Source organism: Hypanus sabinus, unplaced genomic scaffold, assembly GCF_030144855.1.
Source record: "Hypanus sabinus isolate sHypSab1 unplaced genomic scaffold, sHypSab1.hap1 scaffold_531, whole genome shotgun sequence".
NCBI lineage: Eukaryota > Metazoa > Chordata > Chondrichthyes > Myliobatiformes > Dasyatidae > Hypanus > Hypanus sabinus.
This window is the reverse complement of record NW_026781393.1, coordinates 3,415-15,958: the sequence shown is the minus strand read 5'-3', so window position 1 is coordinate 15,958 and position 12,544 is coordinate 3,415. Positions and strand designations below refer to the sequence as shown.

Sequence of the window (12,544 nt, the reverse complement as noted above, 5' to 3'; positions counted from 1 at the left end):
CGAAACAGGCAACAAAAATAAAAAGATAGCAGCAAAATATTATTTTCCCTCTTGTGTTCGCGGGACATGAGTCACCCCGGGGGGGGGGGGGGGGGGGGAGGGAGCTTGTCCCGACTTGCGTCGCGGGTATATCGTGCTAACAAACAGTGCTAGTGTTCGCGGGACGTGAGTCACCCCGGGGGGAGCTTGTCCCAACTTGCGTCGCGGGTATATCGTGCTAACAAGCAGTGCTAATGTTCGTGACCCCAATCAAAGCTTCTGGTATTTGAGAACCCCTCACCGGCGGCGCATTTCCCCTACATTCCATCCCCGTACCTGCGACCCTCTCCGTCTCTGTGCACCCCTACCTCTCCCTTGCCAGCGGGTGTTGGGGAGAGAGGACGGCAGCAGACCTTTTATAACCGCACCGAGGAACTTACATTCGCTTGTAATTTTCCAACTCACGGGGCCAAGGTCCAGAGAGCCGAGAGACACAACCATCGCCTTATCTCTGCCGCTTAGACCCAGGCTGGGACTATCTAGCGGACTCTCTTAGAACTGCCGACACTTTTACGGGAGTGGTCTCCGCCACAGGGTGCTCACACCACCCGTACTCGCGTGGTCTGCCACCCCCTCTACTAGTCTCGAGATTCCTGTCTTTTTCCCAGCCCGTTATGTTGGTGGGGAGGCGTGCAGGGGCTAGAGGGGTACTGAAAGGTCCGGTTCATTTTTTTTAATTGGAAAATCTACTTTATTCATGATTTGTAATAAAGGAAGAAACAATAAAAACACAAAATGCTGGCAGAAGTCAGCAGGCCAGACAGCATCTCTGGGAGGAGGTAGTAACGAGGTTTCGGGCCGAAACCCTTCATCAGGAGAGGGTCACTCTCTTGGTCAGTATCCCACGGATATTGCAGCCCCTTGCGCCCGCCCGTTTCTGCTGGGAATGATCCCGGAGTTCACCGAACCCGGCTAGAAGAGTTCCCCCCACGGCTCGCCTGTGTCGCTGCCACCATGCACAACTGCCCCGTCTCCCATCGGCTGACTCAGTTGGAGTTTGTACCGAGGGTTGGTGATTCATTCCCAGTTCATGGCGAACATGTGCCTTATCAGCATTTTGGTAATCTTATCTGCAGCTTATTAATTGGACTGAAGGTCTCTCCACGCACGTTACTCGCTGCCTCCCGCACTTTGGTCGGAACCCGCCGGCTGGGTTCGGGACTGTGGAAACGCCGAGTTCTGAAACGTTTAGGCCTGTCTTTAGCCAAGGCGAATCCCCGACCCTTCCACACTGGAATCATGCATCCACTCTGTGTTGTTATCCATTGGTTAGCAAAATCCCTTCTCAACACTAGATGTTACTCTCTCCCTGGGCTCTACTGCCGCTACACTCTGAGGAAGAGGTTCAAATCCCCTCTGCCCAAGAGAGGAAAGATATGTCATTATGTACTATACTGTATGTTTTAAATACTGTATAATATATAAAACAAAGTACCATAAATACATTATATATACATCTCATAAATAAATGGTTTATTTAAATCAAAATATTTTTAATAAACAATGAAAAGGAAGGAAGAAATACCTTCTACGCCAGTCAAGAATGTTCTTTAGACAACACCAGAATTGGCTGAGAAGTTCCTGGTGAAATGAACCAAGTGGAGTTTAAATTTTCTCTGGATCGCCGGAGACTGAGGGGAGAAATGTATAAGACTAATCTGTTGGAGTTTTTTGAGGGTGTAACAAGGATGTTAGACGAGGGTAAGCCAGTGGATGTTGTGTACCTAGATTTTCAGAAGGCATTCGATAAGGTGCCACATAGGAGATTGGTGAGTAAAATCAGAGCTCATGGCATTGGGGGCAGGGTTTCAACATGGATAGAAAACTGGTTGGCAGATAGAAAGCAAAGGGTAGCAGTGAATGGGTGTTTCTCAGACTGGCTGGAGGTGACTAGCGGGGGACCACAGCTCTTTACGATTTATGTCAATGATTTAGATGAGGGCATTGAAAACTATATCAGCAAGTTTGCTGACGATACTAAACTGGGTGGCAGTGTGACATGCGAAGAGGATGTTAGGAGAATACAAGGAGACTTGGATAGGCTGAGTGAGTGGACAGATACTTGGCAGATGTCATTCAATGTGAATAAATGTGAAGTTATCCACTTTGGAAGCAGGAACAAGAGGGCAGAGTATTGTCTGAACGGTGTAGAGTTAGGTAAGGGAGAAATGCAAAGAGACCTAGGAGTCCTAGTTCACCAGTCAATGAAGGTGAATGAGCAAGTGCAACAGGCAGTGAAGAGGGCAAATGGAATGTTGGCCTTTGTTACAAGGGGAATTGAATACAAGAGCAAGGATGTCCTTTTGCATTTGTACAGGGCCCTGGTGAGACCACACCTGGAATATTGTGTACAGTTTTGGTCTCCAGGTTTAAGGAAGGACATTCTGGCAATTGAGGAAGTGCAGCGTAGATTCACTAGGTTGATTCCTGGGATGGCAGGGCTGTCTTACGCAGAGAGATTGGAGAGATTGGGCTTGTACATGCTGGAATTGAGGAGATTGAGAGGGGATCTGATTGAAATGTTTAATTAAAGGATTTGATAGGATTGAGGCAGGAAATATGTTCCAGATGTTGGGAGAGTCCAGTACCAGAGGGCATGGATTGAGAATAAGAGGTCAGTTATTTAAAACAGAGTTGAGGAAGAGCTTCTTCTCCCAGAGAGTTGTGGAGGTGTGGAATGCACTGCCTCGGAAGACGGTGGAGGCCAATTCTCTGGATGCTTTCAAGAAGGAGCTGGATAGATATCTGATGGATAGGGGAATCAAGGGGTATGGGGACAAGGCAGGGACTGGGTATTGATAGTGAATGATCAGCCATGATCTCAGAATGGCGGTGCAGACTCAAGGGGCCGAATGGTCTACTTCTGCACCTATTGTCTATTGTCTATTGTCTATTATGAATGGGTTAGACAGCTGGCATCTTTTCCCCAGGGTTTAAGAATCTAATGCCAGGGGGCCTGTATTCAAAGTGAAGTGGAGCAGTTTAAAGTGGGTTGTTTTGCAAAGGGAGTTTTCGGTGGAACGTGCAGCTTGGGACTGTGGTGGAACCCGACAGTATTTTAGAATAGATACACGACTGTGTAGAGCACAGAGCGCTATGGTGGAGTTCAAAGTAAATTCGCTATCAAAGTACATAATGCACCATTTACACCCCTGAGATTCATTTTCCTGTGAGCATTCTCAATAGCACAGCACTCATAGCAGACCTCACCAACTATGCGTATGATCAGTGAGCAAAGACAGCAGACTGTGCAAATACAAAAATAAGAAATAATAATAATAATAATATAAGTATACAGGATAAGAACATAAGAAATAGGATCAGGAGGAGACCATCCGGCCCATCGAGCCTGCTCCGCCATTCAGTAAGATCACGGCTGATCTGACCATGGACTCGTCTCCACCTTCTTGCCTTTTCCCCATAACCCTTAATTCCCCGACTGTGCAAAAATCTATCCAACCTTGCCTTAGATATATTTATTGAATTCGTCCACTGCTTCATTGGGCAGAGAATTCCACAGATTCACCACTCTCTGGGAAAAACAGATCCTCCTCATCTCCATCCTAAATCTGCTCCCCCGAATCTTGAGGCTATGTCCCCTAGTTCTAGTCTCACCTACCAGTGGAAACAACTTTCCTGCAGTGATCTTATCCAGCCCCTTAATAACTTTATATGTTTTTATGAGACCTCGTCTCATTCTGAATTCCAGCAAGTACAGTCCCAGGCAACTCAATCTCTCCTCATAGTCTAACCCCCTCATCTCTGGAATCAACCTGGTGAACCTCCTCTGCACCGCCTTCAAAGCCAGTAAATCCTTCCTCAAGTAAGGAGACCAGAATTTCATGCACACAGTACTCCAGGTGCAGCCCCACCAGTACCCTGTACAGTTGCAGCATAACCTCCCTGCTCTTAAATTCAGTCCCTGTGGCAATGAAGGGCAACATTCCATTTGCCTTCCTGATAGGCAAATGCCCCTGCAAACCAGCCTTTTGTGATTCATGAACAAGCCCTCCCATCCCTCTGCACAGCAGCATGCTGCAGTCTTTTACCATTTAAATAATAATCTGCTCTTTCAATTTTCCTTCCAAAGTGGATGACCTCACATTTACCCACATTGTACTCCATCTGCCAGACCCCTACCCATTCACTTAACCTATCTATATCTCTCTGCAGACTCTCCATATCCTCTGCACAATTCGCTTTTCCACTCTATTTAGTATCATCAGCAAACTTAGATGCACTAAACTCGGTTCCTTCTTCTAGATCGTTAATATATGTTGTGAGTGGTTGCGGGCCCAGCACTGACCCCCTGCTGCACCCTGCTCATCACTGATTGCCAACCAGAGTGACGCCCATGTAATCCAACTCTCAGCTTTCTATTAGTCACCAACCCTCTATCCGTGCCAATACATCACCTCCAACTCTATGCATCCTTATCTTATGGATAAGTCTTTTATGCAGCACCTTATTGAACGCCTTCTGGAAAACAAGCAAGAGCAACTTATTTAACAGATCTAGCCATTCCAAACCCACATAACAGACAGAAATCAATGTGAAAAACACCAGAAACAGGCTGACTTCAAAGAGAAAATTGAAAGACCTTAAGAATACGAATATTGTTCCAATAACAATATTTTCAATTGCTGACATTCCAAAGGCATTACACAATAAAATTACACAATTTCGGATACACAGTGATATCTAAGCAAATCTTCACAATACCAAACACCACAAGAATAACCCAGAAGCTCCTAGAAATTGAGAAAGGAGCATGCTTGGCAATGCCCATACCTCACGCTTCACCAACTTGAGCTGAGAAAATAAATAATAATCAGGAGAAGGGTTCCTTTTGGCAATAGAGGACCAGGTGGTTAATGCAAAAAAAAAATATCAGAAATACAGAATAAAAGACCAACAAATTCAAATTGACAAATTCAGAAAATGTCACGGGAAACCGAAATCAATCTAATACATTGCAGGATCCTGCAGCAGTTTAACTCAACCTGATTACGTACACAGGCACAACTGGGTGGCAAACATCAATCGCCAAATTCTTGCTTTAAAGTACAAACTCGTAAAAGAAACCAGACCTCACTATAAATGTAAGCCTAAACCAGTTTTAGAGTCAGGGTCCCACAAATTATATTATGACTGATCTGTTATTACAGGTAGGACAATCTATAATAACCATCCGGATATAATATTACAGGATAAACAAGCAAAAACAACTTATTTAATAGATATAGTCACTCCAAGCACACATAGCAGACAGAAATGAATTAAGTGAAAAGCGCCAGAAATATTCTGTATTAAAAGAGGAAATTGAAAGACTTTGGCACATGAACAGGGTTTACACTGTCTGATAGTAATAACTACAAATGGTATCATCCCAAATTCACTACACAACAGTATTGAACAGTTAGGGCTACACAGCAATGTCTATGTACATCCACAACTCTAAACACCACTGGAATAGTCTGAAAGTCCCTATCAATTGACAAATAAGCGTGCTTGCTTATGTCCACACCTCAGGTTTTGCCAGCTTGAGCTGAGAAAAAACACAGAAGAATACTAAATACAAACCTGAGATTCATTTTCTTATGGATGTTGATCTAGAGGTCAACGGTTAAGGACGGAAAGTGAAAAGTTTAAGGGGAAGATGAGAGGAAACTTCTTCACTCAGAGCACTCGGAGCACTTGAGGATTATAAAGAAGCCAGCAAAGAACTAAAGAAGGGAATTAGGAAAATCAGGAGGGGCCATGAAAAGTCCTTGTTAAATAGGATTAAGGTGAATCCCAAGGCATTCTATACATACATCAAGAGCAATAGGATAACTAGGTTACACCACTTAAGGATGAAGCGGGGAACATTTTCTCGGAAGCGGAGAATGTGAGTGAGAGACTTAATGAGTACTTTGCTTCAGTATTTACCAAGGAAATGGATATGGAGGACCAGGAGATCAGTGCTGAGTGCATGAATATATTAGGGTGTTTAGAGGACAAGGAGTAGAAAGTGTTGTCCTCCTGTTGAATATTAAGATGGAATTTACCTCATGTTACTGAAGGAGGCAAGAAACAAGATTGTTGTGGCCATGACTGGTACCTTCATGTCCTCCCTAGCTACAGGCTGACTGGTGAGTAGCTAATGTTGTACCTTATTTAAGAAAATCCTGGGAACCATAGACCAGTGAGGCTCACGTCAGTTGTAGGGAAATTGCTGTAGAAAATTCCAAGAGAAGGGATATATGAACATTTGGAAAACCATGCTCTAACTGGGGCAACCAGTGTGGCTTTGTGTGGGGCAGGTCATGTCTTACCAACTTGATTGAGATTTTCGACAAGATGACGAGAGAGATTGACGATGCTAGGGCAGTGGGTGCTGTCTACGTGGAGTTTAGAGAGGTGTTTGACAAAGTCTCCCATAGGAGGCTAATCCAGAAGATTAAGATACATGGGGTCCACAGCAAATTGGCTGTTTGGATTCAGAACTGGCTTGTGCATAGTAGACAGATGGTAGTGGTGGAAGGGACTTTTTTGACCTGGAGGTTTGCAATTAGTGGTGTTCTGCTGGGATGTGTGCTGGGACCTCTGAGGTTGTTTGAACCTCACACAAAGATCCCACCACCTCAACTCTGGGCCTAGATTACGCTGCCATTCTCGACCTCTCCAAGTCAGTTCGGTGCCCAGGACAATTCAACCTCACCTGACTCTCGACACCCGGCCCTTCCCGTCAACATGGGCCAGTGCTTCCATTGTCCAAGCAGCATATTGTGCCTCACGTTAGGATTGGGCTTCGTCGCAGCGAAATCGCCCCGAGCCTACAACATGCCGCCCTGCAATTTGCTCCGGACCTGGATCTCGCTACTTCTCCAAATCGGCCGGGCACCTAGAGCAATAGATCAGCTGGACAGGCATCAGAACTCAGCCACTGCAACTCCAAGTGCAGCCATCTTGCAGTGCACCAGCCGGACATATCTCTCAAGTAAATGGTACTGGACGATAGGCAGGTTAACCACGTTCTTCTTAGGCACCGGTACAATTGAACTCTGCTTGAAACGACTGAAGAGAAGAGGGTGCCCTCTGGTCCCAGACTCCCCCATTATTGGGAACATGCTCTCCAGCTCCTCTTTATCTAAGCCTTTCAATGTTGGAGAGGTTTCAATGAGATCCCCCTCGCCTAGGGGTGAGTACAGGCCCAGAGCTCCTCATACATTAACCCTTTCATTCCTGAGATCATTCCTCTACACCCTTCCCAATGCCAGTGCATCCTTTCTTAGATAAGTGCCCCAAAACCACTCACAATATTCCAAATGTGATCTCACCAGAGCCTTATAAAGGCTCAAACTTACATCCTTGGCTTTTATACTCTAGTGCTTGTGAAATGAATCCTAACCTTGCATTTGCCACCTTGCTTCCAACACATCCTGCATGTTAATCCCAAGGGAATCCTTCAGTAGGACTTCCCCCTCAAATCCTTTTGTGCCTCTGATTTCTGAATTCTCTCATCCTTTAGAAAATAGCCTACAGCTTCATTCCTAGCACAGTGTATGTCCATACACTTCCCAACAGTGCATTCTTTCTGCCATATCTTTGTCCTTTCTCCTAATCAGTCTAAGTCATCCCCCTCCATCCTCAACACTACCTGCTGCTCCACCTATCTTTGTATCATCCATTATCAGGGTCACAAGCCCATCAATTCCATCATTGAGAAGCCAGGTAAAAAGAAGTGGTTCCAACTCCAGCCCTAGTCACTGACAGCTAACTAGAATGTACCCCCTTTATTCCCACTCTTTGCCTCCTGCCCATCAGCCAAACTTCAGTCCATGGGCTGTTGGTTTGTTAAGCAGCCTCATGCCCAGGATCTTGTCAAAGACCTTCTGAAAGCCCAAGTAAACAACAGCCACTGTTTCTACATTCTTAATCCTGCCTGTTACTTCCTCAAAGAATGACAACTGATTTGCTCACTTTGGCATATCTCGTGATATGTCTTATCCTTAATAATGAACTCCAATATCTTCCTAACCACTGAAAGTCAGGCTAATGGCCTGAAACTTCCTGTCTTCTGCCTCCCTTCCTTCTTAAAAGAGTGAAGCAGCACTTGCAATTGTCCAATCCTCTGGACCCATTCCAGAATTAATGAAAGATTATTATTAATGCTTCGGCAATGCTCTTTATTTTTCCATTTCAGAACCTTGGAATACAGTCCATCTGGTCCAGGTGACTTATCTACTTTCAAATCTTTCAGCTTCCCGAGCATCTTCTCCTTAGTAATAGCAGCTACACTCTCTTCTGCCCCCGACACTCGTGTCTACCACAGTGAAGATTAACGCTTAATACTCATTCAGTTCGCTTGCAATTTCCTTGACCCCCATTCCTACCTTTCCAGCAACATTTTCTGGTGGTCTGATATTCACTGTTGCCTCTCTCTTACTCTTCATATGTCTGAAAGACAACTTTTGGTATCGTCTTTTATAGTATAGCTTACCCGACCTTCATGCTTTATCCTATGCGTTTTATTTACTTCTGTTGGTTTTCAAAACCTTCCCAATCCTCTAACTTGCCATTATTTGTTCTCTATTATATGTCCACTCTTTTGCTTTGATGTTGTTTTTGACTTCCTTGTCAGACACAGTTGTATCATGTTCCCTATGTCTTCAGCTTTGAGATATATCTGCCTTGCAGTTCTGAATTTCCCCAGAAAATGCTGCGATTGCTGTTCTGTTGTCATCCCTGCTAGTGTCCCTTTCCAATCCATTTTGCTCAACTCCTCTCTCCTGCCTCTGTGATTCCCTTTTCTCCACTGTAATTCGATGTTAGCTTCTCTGTCACACACTTGCAGGGTAAATTGTATCATTTTATGATCTTTGTCTCATTAAGGTCCTTTCACCTGAGGTGAGCTTGGAAAACAGAAGCACCCAGGGATACAGGGACATGGTTCCGCGAAAGAGGCAACAGAAATGTTCATTCTGGTGAAGAAGGTTCATCAGTCAGGGCACTGAGTACAGTACACCATCTGGAACATCGTGGTTAAGACGTTGGTGAGACTGCAGTTCTGGGCACCCAGCTATAGCTTGTGTGCAGGAAAGGTTCACGAGGATGTTACTGAGACTGGAGGGTCTGAGTTATCAGGAGAGGCTGGACGGACTGGGACTGTTTTCCACGGAGTGAAGGAGGCTGAGGGAGACCTCAGGTATAATTAGAAAGTTGGACAGAAACTTGGAAAGGAAACGAGCTGAGATGGGACCTTGGTTGGCAGGGATCATGATCAGAAGGAGAGGCCATTAAGGTACAACGTTACTGAACACAGGGGAGACCACAGTTGGGGTACTGTGTGCAGTTCAAGTCACCACACCACAAGGCGGAGATGATTTTGCACTGAAGAGGGTGTGGGGGAGATGCCTGGGGGGGAGGGATGAGACTCTCTAGACTGAGGGTCCGTGCTGTGGGGGGAGTGTCGAGACTCTCTAGAGTGAGGGGTCTGTGCTGTGGGGGGAGTGTCGAGACTCTCTAGAGTGAGGGGTCTGTGCTGTGGGGGGAGTGACGAGACTCTCTAGAGTGAGGGGTCTGTGCTGTGGAGGAGTGTCGAGACTCTCTAGAGTGAGGGGTCTGTGCTGTGGGGGGAGTGACGAGACTCTCTAGAGTGAGGGGTCTGTACTGTGGGGGGATTGAAGAGACTCTCTACAGTGAGGAGTCTGTGCTGTGGGGGAGTGACGAGACTCTCTAGAGGGGTCTGTGCTGTGGGGGGAGTGACGAGAATCTCTAGAGTGAGGGGTCTGTGCTGTGGGGGGAGTGACGAGACTCTCTAGACTGAGGGGTCTGTGCTGTTGGGTGGTGACGAGACTCTCTAGAGTGAGGGGTCTGTGCTGTGGGGGGGATTGATGAGACTCTCTAGAGTGAGGGGTCTGTGCTGTGGAGGCAGTGACGGGACTCTCTATAGTGAGGTGTCTGTGCTGTGGGGGGGTGACGAGACTCTCTAGAGTGAGGGGTCTGTGCTGGGGGGGATTGACGAGACTCTCTAGAGTGAGGGGTCTGTGCTGTGGGGGGAGAGACGAGACTCTCTAGAGTGAGGGGTCTGTGCTGTGGGGGAGTGACGAGACTCTCTAGAGTGACGGGTCTGTGCTGTGGGGGGAGTGACGAGACTCTCTACAGTGAGGAGTCTGTGCTGTGGGGGAGTGACGAGACTCTCTAGAGGGGTCTGTGCTGTGGGGGGAATGACGAGACTCTCTAGAGTGAGGGGTCTGTGCTGTGGGGGGAGAGACGAGACTCTCTAGAGTGAGGGGTCTGTGCTGTGGGGGAGTGACGAGACTCTCTAGAGTGACGGGTCTGTGCTGTGGGGGGAGTGACGAGACTCTCTAGAGTGAGGGGTCTGAACTGTGGGGGGAGTGAAGAGACTCTCTACAGTGAGGGGTCTGTGCTGTGGGGGAGTGACGAGACTCTCTAGAGGGGTCTGTGCTGTGGGGGGAGTGACGAGAATCTCTAGAGTGAGGGGTCTGTGCTGTGGGGGGAGTGACGAGACTCTCTAGAGTGAGGGGTCTGTGCTGTTGGGTGGTGACGAGACTCTCTAGAGTGAGGGGTCTGTGCTGTGGGGGGGATTGATGAGACTCTCTAGAGTGAGGGGTCTGTGCTGTGGAGGCAGTGACGGGACTCTCTATAGTGAGGTGTCTGTGCTGTGGGGGGGTGACGAGACTCTCTAGAGTGAGGGGTCTGTGCTGGGGGGGAGTGACGAGACTCTCTAGAGTGAGGGGTCTGTGCTGTGGAGGAGTGACAAGACTCTATAGAGTGAAGGGTCTGTTCTCTGGGGGAGTGACGAGACTCTCTAGAGTGAGGGGTCTGGGCTGTACGGGGAGTGACAAGACTCCCCAGAGTGAGGGGTCTGTGCTGTGGGGGAGTGACGAGACTATCTAGAGTGAGGGGTCTGTTCTGTGGGGGAGTGACGAGACTCTCTAGAGTGAGGGGTCTGTGCTGTGGGGGGAGTGACGAGACTCTCTAGAGTGAAGTGTCTGTGCTCTGGGGGAGTGACGAGACTCTCTAGAGTGAGGGGTCTGTGCTGTGAAGGAGTGACGAGACTCTCTAGAGTGAGGGGTCTGTGCTGTGGGGGGAGTGACGAGACTCTCTAGAGTGAGGGGTCTGTAATGTGGGGGGAGTAATGAGACTCTCTAGAGTGAAGGGTCTGTGCTGTAGGGGGAGTAATGAGACTCTCTAGAGTGAGCTGTCTGCGGAGGGGGGGAGTGACGAGACTCTCTAGAGTGAGGGGACTGTGCTGTGGGGGGGTGTGACGAGACTCTCTAGAGTGAGGGGTCTGTGCTGTGGGGTCAGTGACCATTCTCTCTAAGGTGAGGGGTCTGTGCTGCGGGGGGAGTAACGAATCTCTCTAGAGTGAGGGGTCTGTGCTGTAGGGGGAGTAATGAGACTCTGTAGAGTGAGGGGTCTGTGCTGTGGGGGAGTGACGAGACTGTCAAGAGTGAGGGGTCTGTTCTGTGGGGGAGTGACGAGACTCTCTAGAGTGAGGGGTCTGTGCTGTGGGGGGAGTGACGAGACTCTCTAGAGTGAGGGGTCTGTGCTGTCGGGGGAGTGACGAGACTCTCTAGAGTGAGGGGTCTGTGCTCTGGGGGAGTGACGAGACTGTCAAGAGTGAGGGGTCTGTGCTGTGGGGGAGTGACGAGACTCTCTAGACTGAGGGGTCTGTGCTGTGGGGGGAGTGACAAGACTCTCTAGAGTGAGGGGTCTGTAATGTGGGGGGGGTGACGAGACTCTCTAGAGTGAGGGGTCTGTGCTGTCGGGGGAGTGATGAGTCTCTCTAGAGTGAGGGGTCTGTGCTGTGGGGGGAGTGACAAGACTCTCTAGAGTGAGGGTTCTGTAATGTGGGGGGGGTGACGAGACTCTCTAGAGTGAGGGGTCTGTGCTGTGGGGGGAGTGACAAGACTCTCTAGAGTGAGGGGTCTGTAATGTGCGGGGGGTGACGAGACTCTCTAGAGTGAGGGGTCTGTGCTCTGGGGGAGTGACGAGACTCTCTAGAGTGAGAGGACTGTGCTGTGGGGGGAGTGACGAGACTCTATAGAGGGAGGGGTCTGTACTGTGGGGAAGTGACGAGACTCTCTAGAGTGAGGGGTCTGTGCTGTGGGGGGAGTGACGAGACTCCCCAGAGTGAGGGGTCTGTGCTGTGGGGGAGTGACGAGACTGTCTAGAGTGAGGGGTCTGTGCTGTGGGGGGTGTGATGAGACTCTCTAGAGTGAGGGGTCTGTTCTGTGGGGGAGTGACGAGACTCTCTAGAGTGAGGGGTCTGTGCAGTGGGGGGAGTGACGAGACTCTCTAGAGTGAAGGGTCTGTGCTCTGGGGGAGTGACGAGACTCTCTAGAGTGAGGGGTCTGTGCTGTGGGGGGAGTAATGAGACTCTCTAGAGTGAGGGGTCTGTGCTGTGGGGGGAGTGACGAGACTCTGTAGAGTGAGGGGTCTGTGCTCTGGGGTAGTGACGAGACTCTCTAGACTGAGGGGTCTGTGCTGTGGG

At 48.4% G+C, this 12,544-nt stretch overlaps 1 protein-coding gene across 2 annotated transcripts in view; it reads right to left on the bottom strand.

The window, feature by feature from the left end:
- LOC132389326 (apolipoprotein E-like) overlaps positions 1 to 495 on the bottom strand; it is a 49,450-nt gene extending 48,955 nt beyond the window's left edge. The window contains exon 1 of one of the 2 annotated variants that reach the window (XM_059961843.1): positions 420 to 495. In XM_059961843.1, the coding sequence (XP_059817826.1) occupies positions 420 to 480 (61 nt within the window). In that variant the 5' untranslated portion in view covers positions 481 to 495. Of the gene's footprint in view, positions 1 to 315; positions 400 to 419 lie in introns of those variants that run through there. The other variant, XM_059961846.1, reaches the window with a different exon arrangement.
- Positions 496 to 12,544: the final 12,049 nt, after the last annotated feature.